The sequence below is a fragment of the Toxorhynchites rutilus genome, chromosome 3 (genome assembly GCF_029784135.1).
Source record: "Toxorhynchites rutilus septentrionalis strain SRP chromosome 3, ASM2978413v1, whole genome shotgun sequence".
Taxonomy (NCBI): domain Eukaryota; kingdom Metazoa; phylum Arthropoda; class Insecta; order Diptera; family Culicidae; genus Toxorhynchites; species Toxorhynchites rutilus.
The window spans coordinates 306,874,060-306,895,354 of NC_073746.1; the positions used below are offsets into that span (position 1 = coordinate 306,874,060).

The 21,295-nt window shown below is 39.2% G+C and overlaps 1 protein-coding gene across 6 annotated transcripts in view; it reads right to left on the reverse strand.

Annotated features, from left to right (window-relative positions):
* The window catches only part of LOC129780578 (poly(A) polymerase type 3), a 31,798-nt gene extending 12,369 nt beyond the window's left edge, over positions 1–19,429 (reverse strand). The window contains exons 1-6 of one of the 6 annotated variants that reach the window (XM_055788994.1): positions 19,291–19,429; positions 18,336–18,747; positions 8,429–9,252; positions 7,627–8,363; positions 7,321–7,563; positions 6,374–7,019 (exon numbers count right to left, since the gene is read on the reverse strand). In XM_055788994.1, the coding sequence (XP_055644969.1) occupies positions 6,645–7,019; positions 7,321–7,563; positions 7,627–8,363; positions 8,429–9,149 (2,076 nt within the window). In that variant the 5' untranslated portion in view covers positions 9,150–9,252; positions 18,336–18,747; positions 19,291–19,429 and the 3' untranslated portion in view covers positions 6,374–6,644. Of the gene's footprint in view, positions 1–6,373; positions 7,020–7,320; positions 7,564–7,626; positions 8,364–8,428; positions 9,253–18,335; positions 18,748–19,084 lie in introns of all 6 variants that reach the window. The other 5 variants (XM_055788995.1, XM_055788993.1, XM_055788990.1 and 2 more) reach the window with 5 other exon arrangements.
* Positions 19,430–21,295: the final 1,866 nt, after the last annotated feature.

A 21,295-nucleotide genomic window follows, 5' to 3' on the forward strand; every position in this document is an offset into this window, starting at 1 on the left:
GTCTAGTTGGCATGAAATTCGTCTATTGAGAAAATGTGAATGATAACAAAAAATCCATTCTGGGCGGGACGAAGTTTGCTGGGTCAGCTAGTTCTGTATAAATGTAGCCTTTTCTTTAACACGTTGAGCCCCGACCGAAAAATGGGACCCACAACAAACTTTTCGTCCGACCCTCGTCGGTCCCTGTGGATAGTTAATGCACCTTTCTAAATATAGTTTTCTTACTTAGTTGCTGTCGTTCCCAGTGCCGACTCTCTCCAAACGATAAGTCCACTGTATGTCTAATGAGATTGACGCGAAAAACACGGAAAATTCCGTGTCAGTCCCCAAGGTCCGATGTGAGGCTCAACGTGTTAAACATGGAATAAACATTTCACATTTCCATTCAAACAAACAAAAGTATTTAATATTGTTTTCCAGCATAAAGGTTGTACAAAAGCTCGAAAGCCCTGAAAAATAGTATTTTCAAGAGCATTCATCTTTTACCGTCAAGAAATCATTTAATTAAATAATCCTGCCAATGATGCAATAAAATCCAATCGTGCCATACATCTGGCATTTAGTTGAAATTTTGGTAGTAGTCCCAGTTCTAGAAAGGAACGTTTCGAACTGCTCCTCATGAATTTTGATTGGATCCAACGTTTATGAAATTTGCAAGGTGGTTTTAGGATAGATTTAAATCAAAGTTCACAGAAAAACACATTCAGTACGATAAAAAAAATCGGAAAAGATCGATTCCTGCGATTTTTTGGAATACGAGGTATGGCTATTCAATAACGAGCAGTGTTTGGATTTCGATCAAAATCGAATGATACACAATGTGTCATGCAAGTAAACTCTCACGAACATATAACCAAATATGAGAGGATCATTCAGATACTTGTATGAATGTTAGTAATCACTTGTGTAACATTTAGTGATTAAACTAAGAGAGGAACGAAGACTGTTGATTGCATATCTGATCTGTATCAAACATCGCATACCATTTTCGAAGCCTGCATACAAGTTTGAACCGCATATATCGTCCCATTTTACTATAGCGAAACCCACTGCAGAGAAAAGTGCAAAGCAATAAATGATACAAGAAAAATTACGTCATCATTCAGTCACCATTTGCGGAGAGCAGCGAATGGGAAAAGAGATAAAACACGAGAGTTTTTGCTTCTCACTGGAGCGGTGTTGCTAGTAAAACTATGCGGTCTATATGAATATACATATTTCAAGGGATTCAGGCGTTAAAAATGGAAAATATAATCCGACTACCCTCCCTTAGCCTCTATCGAGCTAAATAATCATATAGTTTGCACTCTCTGAGACTTAAAAATCAGGATCTGCTACATTAGCTGAATATGAATGTTTCATGATGCATGGAGAGGTCGATATGCATATGTTAGAGGCAAAGAAGAAAATAAGCTTTCTGACCAAAAGAGTATATGATAGCTTTGCTTGCATGCTGGTGTGCAATAAAGTGCGAGCCGATGCAGAGTTGTCTCGTTCTCTTTTGTGTCGTGATTTGCAACACATAACAACAAAAGAATACCGCTGGGCAGTGTTTGGATTTCGATCAAAATCAAATGATACACAATGTGTCATGCAAGTAAACTCTCACGAACATATAACCAAATATGAGAGGATCATTCAGATACTTGTATGAATGTCAGCAATCACTTTTGTAACATTTAGTGATTAAACTAAGAGAGGAACGAAGACTGTTGCTTGCATATTCGAGTTGTATCAAACATGGCACACTATTTTCGAAGCCTGCATACAAGTTTGAACCGCATATATCGTCTCATTTTACTATAGCGAAACCCACTGCACAGACAAGTGTAAAGCAATAAATGATACAAGAAAAATTACGTCATCATTACGTCACCACCAAAACGAATAGTGCGTTCAGTAGCTTGAAGTGTGCTATAAACGTACGAAAACACGTTTTTGTCACTATAGTAGTTTGCGAGCAGCAGTGGTTTGAATGGAACGTGGTTTGTAGTGCGCGTCGAAAATCACGTGTGACGAAAACCACGAACAACAACGCACCTGCCCATAACACCTTTCAATATAGGGGCCCATTTCAATATTTCGTTGTGAAAAAGTGTTCAGTTTTTGAACGTTAATACCTCTTCAATTAATAAATAATTAATGAATGGATTTTGATTCCAAATACACACATTAATAGGAAATATCCTCAGCAATTGTTTATATGCCATACATTACGGTTTTTCGGTTCATATGAAGTTCAAATTGATGAAATATTGGAAGAAAGAAATCCCTACTTTCCCATACATTTCGTCTGCGCTCCCACAGTAAACAGGTATGCATTACAAGCAACCACGGGTGGCTATATAAAGAGAGCGACGGTGGTGCTTGGCCACTTTCTGTCATCGGACGCCAAGCAGGAAAGACACCGAGAAGCGATTGTGAACGCGAAAACGTTTGTACGTTGCTTTTTTCTATCATGTGTCGTATTAATTTGAGCGATATAGGATGGTTTTGCATAACGCCGATTTCTGTCGTGCGCTCCATAAAATTTTCGGACTCGCACTGTATAGAAGAGAGCGGTGATTGTGCTTGACTTCATTCTATCGCCAGATGTATCTTGAGATAGATTTTCAGCATAAGGGATATCTATGTATTTGCAGGCGATGTATGCGGTGCGATACCGCAAGAGAAAGAGACAGGAGTTTATATGGGATGTGGAGCAGAAGAGCCTAATTGCTTATCGAACTGTGTTAAAAGCGGTGGAAACGTCGCGCCAGGTTAAGGAGAGGCTAATCGCCCTCGATTTGATAGAATGCTGGAGTAACATATTTGTATGTTTGTATGTAACATGTTTGTCTATAGCGCTGTACCACATTAATAGAAATTTGACCCCCTTCCTGTTGACCCATTGATCTGAAATTTGGAACACACCTTTATCTCTGCAGTCATTATAGAACTGTTTATATCAGAGATCGAAATCCTCGCTCGGATGCACGATAAATATTCAATCAATCAATCTAGTTTTCGATGAACCGTGTATTGTTGATATTATCGTCTCTTCGTTTTCACCGAAAAATCTTTTTCAGAGAGAAAGAGATGTGGAAAATTTCGTTCCCGGAAGTTCAACGAGAATGGTTTTTCGCCTCTCATTTGGTACTGAAAATATGGAGCGAAAAATCATAGCTAACTTTACCAACGTTAATCTGTTAGGACAGCGTCCAAACGATCTGCATTTGGACAGCGTCTGAATTGTACAAATATTAATCCATCTCATGTTCACTTCACGATGAAACCCCATATTGCAGCATATTTTCATGCAATGTTTTCAGCTGTACTGAAGAAGTGAAAAACCATTATCGGCATCAAGGAGTCACTGAAAACGAAACCATTCTTCGGCAATCATAACTCACCGAAAAATAAAAATCGGCTTTGCGTTTCTCGCGAGAATCGAAGTGAGCGTATAACATTATCTCGCCTCCTATATTCTCAGCTATTTTTCCCTGTGGGTGAAAACGGATGTTTTTCGTCTCAAATCGGCGAACATTTCGATCTCTGGTTTACATCATGATCTTAGAAATCCAAGATGGCGGCCGCTACAAAATGGCGGATTACATATTTTCTCAAAGCCCCATCAATAGGGGTATCAAGTGAAATGGATTGACTAGAAGAACACAGTTATTTATGAAAAATGCAAATCCAAAATGGCCGCCACCACAAAATGCCGTCATATTATTTTTTTGGGTAACCCCATTAAAATGGGTATCAAATGAAGGGGCTTCACCAGTAGAACACAGCTATTTTTTGGAAAATTCAAGATGGCCGCAGTAACAAAATAGCCAACTACATTTTTAAACGATTTCGTTCAACTTGACTTGTTTGTTTGTCTGTAGGGTTGTCCCATATTAATAGAAATTTTCCCCCGTTCCTTTTGACTAATTGATCTGAAATTTGAAATACACATTTATCTCTGCTGTCATTATAATACTGCATATACCATTATCTCGAAAAATCCAATTTGGCCGCCGCTATAAAATGCCTGATTTCATATTAGATTTAAATATGTTAATAGGGATATGTGTATCAAATGAATGGACTTGACTTGGAGAACAAACTGCATTATGAACAACACATATTCAGAAAGGACACCGACACAAAATGGTCGGCCATGTCTCATTATCATCGGTATCAAATGAAATGATTTGGCTAATAGAACGTTGGATTTCCGTTATCCATAATTAATAGTTTCATCATATGCCCCGGGATTTTATTTTAGTACCATCAATTCCCTAGAATAATGAATGAACGGGTGTGATAACTACTAACTGCTACTTGCCTAGATATTTTTTTGCTTTTAGTACATTATATGTATTATTATTATGTTTTATCACAATAAAACCGCTTAACTTAAGTTAAGTTTTTCACTATTTTTATTTTTTAAATTTGGCATAGAAAAGTGAGCTGGCTTGTGGGTATAGGACACAATGTACCGCCTGTCACATACACAAAAGCGCAATAACAAGTTCATTTGATCTGTGATAGTCAGTAACATTTGCGAAGAGATTATTTTGAGCAATTTTGACGTATTGGTATTTCACGACACCAGACGGTAAATACCTATTACGATATGCTTGTCGTCGAGTGTGTGTTCGAGTGTGTTCCGGCTGAGCAATAACCCCTACAACATTTGCACCGCGTTTGATTGTTTAGGTGGAAATATAAAAAAAAATCGAAATTTTGCTGAGGTTTTATTCCATCCTTTGAATTATTTTTTTTTTGTAATTTTGTGCATGAAAAGCTGGTCAAAGATAGTTTTATATATGCAGTCATTCTGGGATCTGTGCTTCATGGTATTCGAATAATGGACACCCGTTGGTGTAGTCCTACGTCTCTCCGGTTATGTCCCCGACATTACCCACCCGTCTTTTTTTAGCCGATAAGGACATTCCAGTGCTCGAACATGCCCCGTACTCGCCAGATCTAACCCCATGCGACTTTTTTTTTCTATTCCCCAAGATCAAATCCGTGTTGAAAGGTTCCCGATTTCAGTTCGTAGAAGAGGCGAAGGAAAAACCGACGCGGCTTTTGAACGCCATCACAAAAGGAGAGTTTCAGCACTGCTTCGAACAATGGCAAAAAAACGTATGGAAAGGTGTGTGTGGAGCCAAGGGGAGTATATTGAAGGGGAGCATATCGTTGTACCGTAATTTTTAAAATATAACCCCTTTCCGTAACCAGTCTCGTTATTTAATAGCCATACCTCGTACAAAGAATTGATCGAAAAAATCGGAAATCGTAGAGGAAGAGATCAGTTTTCCAATTATTGATCCAAGATCACTTAAGGATCTCCTAACGATCACAATATTATAATATAACTATCAGAGCAGACAAACGTGACTGGAAGCCATAACCATCACGTACCGTTTGATAATTAGGCAGGATTTTGAAAAAAATTATTAGGCTCCTTTTTTTTATCCCATTTATTTATTTATTAGGCTCATTAGCATATTGGCTGTAAACAGAGTCGGGTTTTTAATCGTGTACATGTACATATGTTCATGTTTCTATAAATTGTAAATTACACAGGAGTAGTAGCCATTCAGGCGTTAGGTTTTCTTTTCCATTACATTTTCTGCTCTTCCATTGTTCAGCAGACCGGACAGCGGAGACAGTTGATATTGATCATTGTTTGGTTATTTATAGAACAGAAGCCCGATGTTTCTTGCAGAGCAGAGCAGTTGTATGGATGAATCGATCTTTGTTCCACCGTGGATCAATTTCTATCGCTGATGATGGTTGCGTGGACGTAGTTATTCTATAACAACACAAAGATGGTCAATTGAGGGCCTGAACTCACGACCGATCGCTTAGTAAGCGAACGCGTAACCAAGTGGCTACGAAGGCTCCTTTAGTGTAAGCCTTTCGGGTCGGTATTCCATTGTTTCACATTTCAGAATTTAGAATCTATAATAGTACATGTACTCAAAAGTACAAAATATCGAGTAGTCTTAGCTGCGAGAACGTCGATGGTTTCAACAGTATGCATTTGGCGTGCATGTCAAAATCAAGACTGAGTGCCTGAAGTTCATCAACTTCAACCAAGCAAATTTGCGGTCCAAACAATACATACACTTGAAATATGCAGTAAGTTCAGAGGGAAATGTGAAATGGAAGTTAGCTGGTTTCAAATCAAACATGTAGACCGTTGAATTAAATGTCTCAGTCTCAGTTTTTCCAGAGAGCGAGATTTTTCATACTGATGTTTTAGTCGTATTGATTACGACGATCGAGATACAATTTTCAAATGGTATTCATAATTGCTTCAGATCATGGAAGAACACTGATTGGACTAGAACTCCAGTCTCAATAGTAGAACAAAACAAAATCAACTTACATTTAACTTCAGCTAACTGCATTCGGTTTGCACTCGCATAGTTTCCGCCACCATTCGCGTTGGCACTGGTGCCATTGCTGGAATCCATAATCATCTTCTTACTGCTAGCTCCGTTACTATTGGTACCATTAGCGGCAAAATTGCCGCTGCGCTGCTGATAGTAGATGCTGTGATTGTGGTTGGCATTACTGTTGTTGTTGCTGCTGCTGCCGTTACTGTGTAGTGGAAACGACGGGTGACAATTATTCACCTTTCGGAACGGATTCGGTTGTCATGAGCAAACCACCTCGGTAGCCGTCTGCTGTTGCTGCTGCTGTTGAGTTTGAGCAACCTGAACTGCAGGCGGTTGCGGTTGCGATTGCGCCACCGGTTGTTCCTGCTGCTGCTGTTCCTGCTCCACGTTGTTGTCGCCGTTGGTGGTTGTCATTTCGGACGAGGAATCGTCCAACGCTAACGTCGAAATGTTATTGTTATTGTGGCTGCTGCTGTCGTTGTGGTTGTCACAGTTTTGTTCGGCAGCGGCAGGAGCAGAAGCGTTGTTAGCACTGTTGCTGTTGCTTTTGTTCGTGGTGGTACCTTTACTGGCGTTGTTTGTTGCTGAAGACTGCGACGACTGTGAGGACGAATTCGATGATGAGTGGTCAAACTGAAATGAAAAAATCGGTGGTACGAAAAAGAGAAGAACCACACAGATTTTGTGAATAAACACAAAAAGGGGGATGTAAATTTTGCCGTGGATTGAGCTTTCGATGGGGAAATTGTTCGGTGCATGTTTAGGAAGAACCACAACCTCACCGGAACTGGTTCGAAAGTATTGCATCAAGAGAAACTAAAGTATTGTCAGTTACGAAAATAGAAAAAAAAATCAAGACGAGGAGTAAGGAATACACAACTACAAGAAGGATTCTTCACTTCGCCCCTTGTGCGGTGGGGTACGGATCACTCACGGAATCGTTTCTTCGTTTCTTGTTGGAAGCCGCCGTCAGATTCTCCGAGGATTGTCGTTTTTTGAGAATGGCGGCACCAGCGCTGGCATTCGTGGCTGCCGCTGTCGATGTTAGCACTACCCCAGTATCGGAATTCTTTCGCTCGCGTTTCAGCAAATTTGGATCGAGATACTGGCTGAGCTGCTTCCTTCTCACGTGTCGAGCTTCAATTTTCATCCCATCCTTGAGTAGTTTGATGTGCACCTGGAATGAACCCATAGTCACTAAAAATTAGTACATACTCTCATCTGTCACATACTAACTTACCGCGTGTTTGTGCACAGAATCTGTGAAACTTTGTATGCTTTCCGTCAAATCCACATTTAAGTTCTCTGTGCGCTCGAATTCCAGCCCAATAAACCACAACGAGCAGAAGTTCGATGTTTTCCCACCATCGTTTTCCTTCTGTCGTTCGGATTGGTTCTGCTCGTGCTGCTCAAAGCACTTGGGATTGACGTGAGCCAAAATGATGTGCTGATTTCGCTCGAGGTTCAGAATCAAATAGCGAATCTTTGACTCAACAAGTCCGCACCACTCCAGCTGGTCGTCCGCGTTATTCGAGCTGACCAGAAGAACGATAAAATGACGATATTTGAAGAAAAAGCTGGGAGCTTCGAACAGCTTATCCCAACTAGCTTTGCCCATCATAATTTCGTCCGTGATTTGCATTCCCCGATTGAACTCGTTCAGCATAACCTTACGCGTCGAAGCGGACACGTTGAATGTGGAATTCTGTTGTGGATATGCTGGAGTGATGATCGGCATCTGATGGAACCGATCCTGTACGTTCACTCTGGGATCCCAAACCTGGAATCCAAGATTGGGTGTTTCCGGTTGCTTCAACAAAACCGGCTGGGGCCACTTCCAACGCGAGAACACCAGGAAAAACTTATGCACCACAGTGGCTGCAGTCGCATTAGGATACAGCTGGCAGGTGCGAGCTACCAACATGGCCCAGGATACACCACCAAAGTAACCCAGTGAGTTTGAATAAATTCCGTGTTCTGTAAAAGAAAACAATAATCAATATTTAATGGTTTATTTCATTAAGTCCCGTCACTAAACTCACTCTTTGCCCACAATTTGATTGCACGTAGCGCCAGGCGGAAATTTTCGATATTCGGCACGAGACGTAGTATTTCGTCCGTTACACGGCATCCATTCAGGCTCCGAACTGACTTCGGATCAAGATTCTTCAACAGTGCATCATCGCGCAGATCGAAATTATCCGGAATCTCTTTCAGTGCCAGCCGCGCAAATAGCAAATCAATTTCGATCCCGTCAAAATTCATCTTTATGACCGGCACGAATGCCTCCTCGACAGCTCTACATTCCGTCACCTCCGGCTGCTTTTTGAGCAGCTCAAAGAACGACCCGAAGTAGTCAGCTCGCTCGATGTTCCGAGGAGCGACACAGAGAGCATCAATATCAGCCCCCTTATGGTGCACTCCCAACCGATACGATCCGAATGTATAAATCTTACCGCCGAGTTTCTCCGCCAATTCCTCCGGCATGTGTTTCGAAATGGACACATCCCGTACCCATTGCTTCACGAGGGTATTTAGTTTGGCCAGAATCTCCATTCGGTGATTCAGTTCCAGTTCCTCCTCGAATACATTGTACGGCTCGAGTGCCTTTCCCAGCTCTTTCGTCTTGATCAGGTCCTCTGGCTTTGGTTCTGCCAAACTAATCGCAGAGGTCATTCCGAGTGTTTTGTTGTTGTTTGTGGATTGCCCTCCACCACCGGCTGAGCCATTGCCCCCGCCCGACCCCTGACTGCCATTCCACATGATGCGGTTGCTGGGAGGTTGGCTTTATGGCGAAAAGTACCACACACGTTTGTGGTAGGATCGATCCTGGACCCTGATTGGAAGGCTCCCGGTTACTGGTTAGCTGCGATGATTAAAAAGAAAGTCGTTTAGAAACAGTACTTTTTATTAATGATTGCAAACAATAATGGAATAGAACGTGATAAGTCTGCCTGACGTGTGTCTCCAAAAATTAATTAGTATTGAAGATGTTAACTTTATATCTGCATCTCACTCTATTGTTTAAAAATAATCTACCCAGACGTTTTGATTAAACTAAGAATGTTCTGAAGAAGTCAGCTGAGGTAGAGAAACAATTATATTTACACTCGATCGCTTGTTTAAATACACACAAATTAAGCAAAAACGGATAGTGCAACATAGTTCATTACCTGTTGCCCGAACATGTATACAGTCAATCGCAAAATTGAGTGTACAAAAGCTACTTGACGATACTTTCCATATAGTTGGTATAAAATGTTGTGAATACATTGATTGTTTTGATGCATATTAATTGTTTATTCCTAAAAATTGGAAACAATCTCTATTCAAGGCATCGCAAAATTGAGTGTACACCTTAAATTTCTCCGAGCAAATTAAGCTTGTAAGTAAGATTTTTGCAAATCAGCGTACTTTTTTTCGTCAATGATTGGTGTCAACACTTAACCACTATGTTGGCATTGTTGGTTTTTGTTTTTTATTGATGTTTGAAAAAGTTTTTATCAAAACGGCAAGTTTAAGGAAAGATACAGATATTGTTACGCGTACAATGATAATAAGTATGAATTGTCGTGGAAAGACATTGCAGGAAATAGCAGCTATACTCGGAAGAACCCACTATACAGCAAAGAAAATCATAAACAAGTGGAAATACTATGGAACCATGGAAAATCTCCCGAGTAGAAGACACAAACGTATCCTATCTTCTGATGTTTAACGGGTAAAACGAAAGAACCATAAAAAACATTCTTAAATTGAATACCGAAGTAGCCGACATCATTGGAAGACCTGTCAGCACAGACACTGTCCGGAGAGTAGCATACAGGAATAATCTGAGAGGTCGTGTTGGCCGTGAAAAGTATTTCATCTCGAAAATGAATATGAAAAAACGACTACAGTTTGCTGAGGCGTATGTTAACAGACCTAAGGAGTTTTGGAACAAGGTCCTTCATACGAATGAGATGAAAACCTATCTCTTTGAATCGGATAGAGGACAGATGGTGTGAAGGAAACCAGGATCGGTGCTCCAGATTCAGTATTTGGTTCCCACAGTAAAACACGGCGGCACTAGTCAGTTGATGTTTGGTACATTGGCGGCGTCTGGAACTGCAACCATGGAATTTATCGAATCGGCGATGGACAAGATGGCTTCATTGAACATCCTGAGACGTAACCGTAACCATACAAATGAAACACAAATTCCTTAATAACTCGAGAATTAATCAAGCAAACGAACCCAAATTGGGCATGTGGAACTATTAGGGTGCAATAAATGTTTCTATGTTAGATAGACACTCCTTCCCCTTTCTAAGGAGGGGCTGCCAATGAAACACAAATTTCAGCATAACTCGAAAGTTAATCAAACAAACGAACCCAAATTTGGATACGAGTAATGTTTCTATGATGGTATGACACCGCTCCCTCCTCTGAAATTGAGAGAGGGTCCCATAAAAATATTACACATATTTCAACCAAACATGATAATTGAAAATTTTCGGAAAACTCTGAAGGGAAATGGGAAAATTCGGAAAATTCAATTCCCATATGTTCTTTAATTACATAGTGACAAGCGTTATTAGTCCATTTGATGTTTGCGCCAACGAAATTGATTTTTGTTCGAAATTTGAAATGGATTTTAATGTGATAAAATACGCTCCTATAGCTTCTTCTATCTATATAAATAAAAATGGATCGTCGAATGTGTTGATAAGAGCAAAACACGAAGAAGGAATTATCCGATTTAGGGTTATCTTCATTCTACCATATTTTCTGTATCAAACATTTATTCAATATAACGGAGAAACATGTTATTTGCAAGTGATTGAAATATCTTGAACGAGAATTGTGAAAATAATCTGATATTATAATGACGAGTTTTGGTAGAAGTCCTAGGAAATTCATATTAAAAGTAAATTGTTAAGGGTGACCCTTTTCAAGATGAATCAATGAACAGTTTTATGATTGGACCCAGTGAGATACATATAGAGGTGGAGCAGTAGGCGAAGTGTATCTGTATTGTCAAGCAAAATATTGTGTCGTAATTATTTGCATTCAACATGGAATGTATATGGAAGAAACAAAACAATGTTGAAAGTACTCACGGTTGCATGATAATTTGAGCTAAAATTCTCATGAAATCATTCAACTGGTTGTTTTTTTTTAACAGATGACAATTATATCAATTATATATTCCGATTATTCATGTGGTAAAAAGGTCCAGAGAGCAGTCGTATGCTTAGTTATCGATAGCAGTAACATTTTCGGTGAAATTTTGATTAATTGGCGATTAATATCTCACAACATACACACCGACACTGAGAGCCTTCGAAACATCAACTTCATAACGGTAAAATGATGAAACTTCGCTTGTTTCTATGAACGTGGGGGAGTGAAAATGGCACATGTAAATATCACTTATATCCGTCTTTTTCGACGGGATTTCACAAATATTCCTTCTACGCTATCACATTAGCCTCATATTCAGCAGGAGCTCTACAAAAATGTATGTTTCTAATTGATAAATTTCTTCCTGAAAATAGCATTTTTACATGGATGCGGTGGGCAATCAAAAATAAACACAACGACTGACGTCACTATTTGCGAAATAGTTATGGCAGCGCATGCTATGTCGCTCGAAACTCGACCATCTTCATTACCTTTTTTCATGACATTGGATTGGACCCATGATCGTAAGTCAGAAAACGTGAATGTTTGGAAGTATTGATACCAAAAAATAAATTTTGGGCGGGACGAAGTTTGCCGGGTCAGCTAGTGTGGGGATAAAATTGAAAAAAAAGGGTTTATGTGTATGAACACTCCGATGAGTAACACGGGGTGATTTGGACCACCTCTTTATCTCAAAAAGTACGGCTCAACTTGGATTATTTATGTCATCTTCTTTTATTGTTGAACCGTATGTACACCTAACGTAAAACTATTTTGGTAAAATTCGACAGGTGGAAGGAAATAATAAAATAATACTATATTCGCATTTGCTAATCTGACAGATAGATGGCTGTCTTATTGCGACATTCGTCATAGCGAATAATTATTTCGCGTTGCGCCTATTAGTGGAAGCATTTATATATTATCCCTACGCGTGTGGATGCAAAAAGAAGTTTCTCTCGATAGTTTCATATAAAAACCTTGTTTCGGACTTTATTTCTGAAGGAAAATAGAAGATGGAAAAGATAGAAAGAAAGTATGGAAAGACGTAAATATGAGAAAGAGTAATATGAGGAAAACCACTAATCGTGAATATTAATTTTTTTAAAGGATTTCATTTGACTACTCCTGGTTCTTCCGTTGTTTAAATTCAGCATCTCCAAACCTGGGTTTTACCCTTTAGAGGTGAATGAATTACAAAGTTTAAAGCATCTCAAAAACATAGGAAAACCGATTACTCGCGGTTTACACGAGTTTAGAGGGTGACATCTTTCAGGAAAGGGATGGGAAATAAGGGAATTGTTACAATGTTGATGATCACACTCGATTCTTAAATCTATTCGTATATATATTGTATATTTACATTTCAACTTATTTTACTGTTTATACCAAGGGGGCCAATCGCTCGCAATGGATGAAAAGGAGGGTATAAGGACATAGGTACAATCACACACGAAGATCGATAGCTTTAAGGAAAACATATATTTGGGTCATGTAATCAAGGTCTAACCGAGCCAACACTCTCACCGGCACATTGGGCTGTCTTCCTCGGGCCCTAAGGGAGTTTTCTAAATTCGATCTGGCGACAAGATACACCTCGCACGACCAAACAACATGCTCGATGTCGTGATAACCTTGACCACAGACGCAGAGATTGTTGCTGGCAAGATTGAAACGAAAGAGAAGCGCATCTAACGAACAGTGATTGGACATGAGTCGGGAGAAGGTGCGAATAAAGTCCCGACTCAAGTCCAGACTTTTGAACCACGGTTTGAGGCTAACCTTAGGGATAAACGAGTGAAACCACCGGCCCAATTCATCTTCGTTCCATTTGCGTTGCCAGTTAGCGATGGTATTTTTACGGACTAAAGAAAAAAATTCATTGAAGGCGATTTGACGCTGGTAAATGTCGCCTTCAATTGGACCTACCTTTGCTAATGAGTCAGCCCTCTCATTACCCGGAATTGAGCAATGTGAAGGGACCAAGACAAAGGTAATGACATAACAGCGTCTGGATAAAGCACTCAAAATTTCTCGTATTCTCTCAAGGAAGTACGGCGAGTGCTTTTCCGGCCTCACTGAACGGATAGCTTCGACAGAGCTAAGACTAGCGTTACAATGTAATAGTGTTCAACAGGTCGTGAGGCGACGCTGTCCAGCGCCCAGTATATCGCTGCCAATTCAGCAATATACACTGAGCAAGGATTCTGAAGACTGTGAGAGGTGCTAAAAATTTCGTTGAACACTCCAAATCCTGTGGACTCATTCATAGAGGACCCATCAGTAAAGTACATATTATCACAATTGATACCCCCATACTTTGAATCGAAGATCGTTGATAATATGAATATCCATGGATATCCTGTTTCATGGACAGATCAAAATGCACAGAGGAATTGATGTAGTCAGGAAAAAAACAAACACGGTTGGGAATATACGAAGAAGGATCAACCTGCATGGAGATGAATTCATGATATGAACTCATGAATCCGGAGTGAAAATTTAGCTCGATCAGCTGCTCAAAATTTCCGATCACCAATGGGTTCATAACCTTACACCGGATGAAGAACCGAAGAGATAATAATTTGAAGCGATCTTTTAGTGGGAGTACGCCTGCCAAAACCTCGAGACTCATGGTATGCGTTGAGGGCATACATCCCAACGCAACACGGAGACAAAGATACTGAATTCGCTCGAGTTTAATGAGGTGTGTTTTGGCAGCTGATTGAAAACAGAAACTGCCATACTCCATCACTGAGAGAATAGTTGTTCGATACAACATTATAAGATTTTCGGGATGGGCTCCCTACCAGGTGCCGGTAATTGTACGGAGAAAGTTGACATTTTTTACTCAGATAGATATATGGGCCCCCCAAGTACATTTGGAGTCGAACCAGACCCCAAGATACTTGAATGACATAGCATGAGTGATCGGTTTACCCAAAAGTTGAAGCTTTGGTTTTGCTGGCTTATGCTTCCTAGAAAAAACCACCATCTCTGTTTTCTCCGTGGAGAATTCGATCCCTAGCCCAATGGCCCAGGTTGAAAAATTGTTCAACGTATCTTGTGGTTCTTGCAGGTCGGATTCGTTTGATCCTACGACAGACACCACTCCATCATCTGCAAGTTGTCTTATGCTGCAATTTTGTGTAAGGCAATTGTCAATGTCGCTTACGTAGAAGTTGTACAAAAGGGGGCTTAGCATTAATTACATGATTTAGATATATAAATCTGATACAAATGGTATGCAAATATTATGCTTACTGTTGATGATTCAGCCCCACATTTAGCAACCTTGCCGTTATCTCTGACGCAGGAGCTAGATAAGGGAACAGACACAGATACCACAAAAATGATATGAGGCCAATGCAGGTCAGTTGAGTGGAAAGGAAGATTTTTTGTACTTCAATATAAAATAATAATTGTTATCAAAATTCGGATTGTATTGTAAAGAACTGGAAACTATTCTAAAGTGAGTTGCATTTTGAGTTGAAACTATACTGTAGTGGTCGTAGGTATAAACTCATTATTATTATTATTATGTGTAATCTCCTAAAGAATTAAACTATGTGTCCATAGCAATCCCAGGAACTCACTCACGCCTAAAAGAATAAATGTGATAGAACATTATTCATTTGAACTTATAAAGATGTTTTATATAGTTATGAATTTCTATATTCGATTGATCGAAATCATTATTAGGGCATTAGAAAAGGAACCGAGAATATTCGTTCAAGGAAAAGAAAATTGAAAGGCGTACCGAATTTGTGAGTTTATATGATGACCTTCCTAAATATAGAGTAATAGTAATAGTAATAGGAATATTAATAGTAATAGTAATAGTATTAGTAATAGTAATAGTCATTGTAATAATAATAGGAATATGAATAGTAATAGTAATAGTAATATAATTACCATTAAAATTATTAGTAATAACTAATTGCGCCAGTAACACCGGCTGAGTGTATCCTATGGCTTACCTTCTCCACTAACACACATCCTAAATTCCCGAGATATTTATGAGAGGTCGTAGAGTTCTCTGCATCTCTCTTAAGTAAATATTGAACTAACATTTCTTCCCTTTCCTTAGCAGTTGCAAGGAGGTGGCCAGGACAATTCTTAACTGTTGGAGAAAGCACACCTTCATCTAAGAGATAATACTAATCATCAGCAACGGATGGAGGCTAGCTTTTAACTGAACAGTTCTGAATTCGTACCACCTACGATATTGTGCAACTTGCTCAATGCTAATGCTAATGCTATATGATAACCTTCCTAAATACTGTATTAATAAATATTGAAATTCTAGCTTTGAGCACTACGCTGAAAAAAGAATCGGCGTTTTGATCCTATTCCCGAACACTTACAATACTTTTTAAATGTTGTATTCCAGAAAAGATGTGAATACGAACCAAATAATCATCTGATGGTTGATTGAAAGATAGCTCAAATGAGGGGTGCATTGACGTTAATAGAAGGTGGACTTTATAAACGTTTAGAACATGTTGATCCGTAAAAATACCCTTCAAAACTACTGTAAATTATGAAACAGACAATTTCATTTATATGTTTGGAAACATTAGCATACCTGATCATACCTTATTTACCTAAACCTAAACACACCCTAATTTGATCTGGTCTATGAAAACTGACGGGAAGCAGCTGTGCCGATTACTCAACCGAAACCAAAGCGGCGATAGAAGCAAACCACTCAACTCGCCGGCATAGGTGTCTCCACAGCATATTTGATCTCCCCGAGGCGTACCCGCGAGTAGAAATAGATGTCGAGTCGAAGAAACTCCTGGTAATCAACATCCATCGAGGCCGATTCAACAAATTGACAGTTGAAGTGAAATCTGCACTTGGCGCATTCCAGCAGCTGATGGCGAAAATAATGGTTGATTTGGATGGAATTGATGCTTTCCTAGACGGCATTATGATCCACAGTTAAAATTAAGAGAAACACTATGCAGTTCTAACTAGTGGCTTAGTGACTACGGTTTCCATTCACGCCTGGAGAAATGCCGATTCAACCAGAACGAGAATGAACACCTCGGACACATTTGCCGTTTGCCGAGAAGGACATTCCGCTTCTTGAATGACCTGCTGGCAGTCGATTGCAATCCCATAGAGAACCTATGGAGAATCTCGGCCGAGATGGTCTATGCAAACGGATGACAATTTGACAACATTTCCAGTCTCAAGGCAGTAATTCAGGAATGTTGGGCTATAATTAATATGGCAACACTTTAAAAGCTGTCTGACTCGATGCCAAATCGAGTTTTCAAAGTGATCCGAAATGGAGGTGGACAAACTAAATATTAGCTACCGATTGGACTCGAAATTTGTCGCACAAATTTTCTTTTATTGAAATTTTAGAATGCGGCTAAACGAGTGTCCACCCTGATCCCACATATTTGAATTACTTAGAAAACAAAAAGTGAATTTATACTTTTTTTTAGAATGAATTCGATGAAAATAAACAATAAACGTCTTTTATGAGCAAAAATGTACAAAGAATTGAGTTATTTTTAAAAATATTGAGGAAAAATAGGGTGCGGCTAAACGAATGTCTACCACTGTAATTGATACATATGGAATCCTACAGGATCTAGGGAGAATTCAGCAATCTTTCAGATGCCAGCTCCAACAGAGTACAAACTCTGCGATCGATCCTGAGCGCAGTAAACTTCTACGGGAAATTTCTACGATATTTACACAAACTAAACCATCCTCTTGATAACCTTTAAAGGTATGACGGTTCTGTTAAATCTGCTCCTCATCCACTATACTCCAGAAAAATGAGATCATTGTTTCTGGTGGCGCCTCCAAAAACGGCATTGGAGCAATAATTCTACATCGGGTTCGAGATATACTTGAACTCACATTTGTGAGTAATGTGAACTTTTTCACCCATCACGTTCAGCTGATGTTCAACATGGAAGTAAAGACGGGTAGGGAAACAGATTTTGCAAAGCTTTTCCTCAATATTTAGAGAGCCTCGGTTGACGATTGGAAACATGAAATCATTGAAAAACTCTATTGCCGGTCGCAAGCCCTGTAAGGAGTAGCGTTATGGCGGGTTTACATTAGGGAGACCCATAGCTATAGATGGATTTATTCACGTGAAAATATGTGTAAACCTGTGTAAACGGGTGAGAATGAATATGATACAATTATTCGACGTATATGTAACTTGAATAAATTCAGCATATGTAAACGCTTGTGAATTTCTCACTGGTGAGAAATCACTAAAGTTGGACGCAGTTCTACTTCAGGTGAATAAATTCTATGAATATATGAATATATTCATTATAGAAGTTCACCCTAGAGCGTAAACGGTTGATGCGATTTCTATAAATCTCATCATATTTCTTTGCATGAATATATCACTAGTCTAAACCCACCGTTAGAGTTGATTGCCCCAACTCTTTAGAATCATCTGATAACTCCCATAACAAACTCTCATTATCATAGTATCAAAATCATAGTCAGACACAATTGTCATTCAAAAATAAGGAATTCCTTGTTTCCTAGATTTCAAGCGAAGATCGAATACAAATAACGTTAACAGAATAGACAAACAGCAGTAACAAGTGAAGATGAAATTGGAAACAGCGAAGTCGAGGAGCAAGTTTAAAATGTTTAAGCAATTTACAAATGAACCGGGCCACCGTTAGCACTCAGAATATCCAATCCAGATGGAAAATGTTCATTTCAATCATACCAATCCAAATACGAAAGGAAATAAGTTGAAAAAAACAGCTTTTAATTATTACTCACCCAGACCGGTAAATAGACTGTTGTTCCAATACTTCCGCACCTATTCCTAATCAATGATCTTGTCCTCCGCCTGGTTCACACACGCGCTTCCATTATACACCGAATTCTGGCCCCGTCCAGCAGTGCTCCTCCCTACTTTACTCTTCACTGTTCTGCCGGCCGATTCATCAAACTCTTACAACATCAAAATCATCATGTTTGTGACTGTTAAGAGTTTGCTTTTATTCTTCCTTTGCTACGCACGAACCAGCCAAACTTACACCACATTCAGCATTGCTTTTTTCGTCTTTTGCGACTTCTTTTCCTCATATACGCGCTGTTCTATATTTCCTTTGTTTTCACGTCTGTGGTTGGCCTCGGGTCGATTCGACGAGTTCACCAACTACGGGCAGGAAGGCCAGCGGTGATGGAACTGAATTAATAAACAACACACAAAGATCCCGATGAATCGAATTCAACATGGGACTGAACGTAAATGCATGCACTCCGAAATTAAGCTCGACCATCAGAGTTGCTGGTCGCTTATTTTCAGGTCATGAAACCGTCTGAAGGTAAAATGTTACACAAACACTATACAACCATAAAACGGTTACGGTGTACAAACGAAAGACGAGAGCTAACAATACTCTGGAGCAAAAAAAACACTTTCCAATGAACTGACTCTTGGCCTAGTCAAAACAATTATTATTTTTCGATTATTAACACATCTTTGGCAGAACGGAAAATATCGCACGAGCAAGCAGTATTACCTTTTACGAAACTTTCCAACACAACACTTTACCTGGCCGGAGAAGCGAATGGGAGCAAACTAGTTTCGCCACTTCCGGAGAATCCGAATCTTTTCCACAGAAAAAAAAGACACCGCACTCGCAAACAGAAACCAGTCCCGTTGTGATTATTTAATTGTCCCCGACGGAGGTAAAAACGGCAAATTGCGAATAGAGTCCACACTCACTCGAATTTTCACTGACGAAATAAAACTGTTTGTTGGAAAATCACACGCACGCACGCACTCATCCGTACTTTTCACTGCGGAGTGGAATCTTTTTGAGAGCCTGTCCAAAGCAAAGATGGCCGCACACAAAACAGCTTGTCGTTTTGCGAAGGTTTCATCGAGTGCAAGGTGGGTGGCCAATGCAGCGTCGCATGTGTTTCGGATAGTGGTTTATCGTCACGATTGCTACAGGGGTGGGATGAAACGATAAACAGGTGGGAGTTTTTGGATGATTGTACGGGATGGACTTTTTTTCCTTTATTTACATATTTGATTCAAGATGATAAAAAGCCATAATCTAGCAGTAAATTTTTAAACATAAGATTAAATATATTATAACAACTTAAATCTCGCGTATCTTTTGAAAAGGTGCTATGTAACAAATGTAAACGCATCGAGTTAATGGATGCACACTATTAGTTTTCAATAATTGAATGCATTGTGAAAACAATCGTTCAAGTATCAATCCTTCAATCCGACTCTCGATAGGTCCAAAGTAACAACCCAGCAAACATTAAATCGTATAATTTTGCACATGCCAAGTCTTACAAGAAATCCAAATAAATCATAATCGCATATAATATCAATCAAAGTATGTGTCGTGTATATTTGAAATCGCATAAAATGGAAAAACTCGATTTTATATACCATTATCAAATTAAGTCGCAATTCGGTATAATAAACATCTATTTTATGATGTACATTGTCGTAAAATATATTTAATCCGCATGATTACGCTGATGCAGTTTGTGTGTCGTATAAGCGTATAATTTAAATCGATTCAGTACTGTAGTAAATCGTGTTGCATTCTGAAGAAAATCATGAAACAGTAAATCATATTAGATCCTAATAAAGAACATATTACGTTATATTGAAATTTCAATGAAATTCTGATGCACTCGAAAGTTTTAACCGCTGTTGAATTAAATTTCAGATAGCCGCGCGAGATAGCTGGTGGATGATAATCCAGACGACCGGAGTTCGAACCCACATCGGAGCAGTTTCACTAAACATTAATCTATGCCATTTTAAACATTCATATTCCACGCCCAACACAAGTCAATCAAACAATTATTATTTCTACAAACATAAATACTCATATATAAAAATGGCGATTATTGAGGCTATAATAATCATTCCACGAAAATATTTTGCGCCATTTGTTTTTTTTTCTATGTCTGTAATAAATTGTATATGAGTATGGCAAAAGTCGTATTTGGTGCTTTGACAATTCATGAATATATTCATATTAGATCGCACTTCAATTCAACATAATCGCTATTATAGCCGGTCAAAGTTGCATATTCATCCAAACAAATTCGGTAAGCATTTGCCATGTATGTATATGGCCTCCACTTTTGCATGCATATGCCAGTTAGGCGCATTATATACCAACCAAATTTTAGGGCATATGATGTTATATATACGCTTGTTATGCGATTTAATGTTTTCTGGGAAAGCAATCAAAACAACACGAATTTCTACCTCGTTCATTTTGAATTTTTGTTTACGTTTAGAACGAAGTGCAGATATTTGGATTGTTGTACACCCAGGTTTTTTACGCCGGGGATACGTACCTCGTAAAAAAACGCGTTAATTAGGAAATCCGCGTGAAAAACCACGGAAATTTGAAAATCCGTAAAAAAAATCGTGTTAATTGGAAAATTCAAGTAAAAAACCATGTCACCGAATGATAGATATCAAATGGGACTATCCTTGTACGGCTGAAATATTATGTAGCGCAAGTTAGTGGCGCTTTCTATCTGTTCCAAATATTCCAGTTAGAATTGTATTGTTCACGTTCTCTGTATTGTTTTTTTTGTTATACCCATTATAAAATTGTTCAAATACACATCGTGGAACGGAAGTAAAAAGTGTAGTGTTTTGTTGCTGTTGGACCGTCCAGAGCTAAGTAGACAGGGAAAAACATTCACGAATCGCTGCCCGTACAAACCCTATCCCGGTG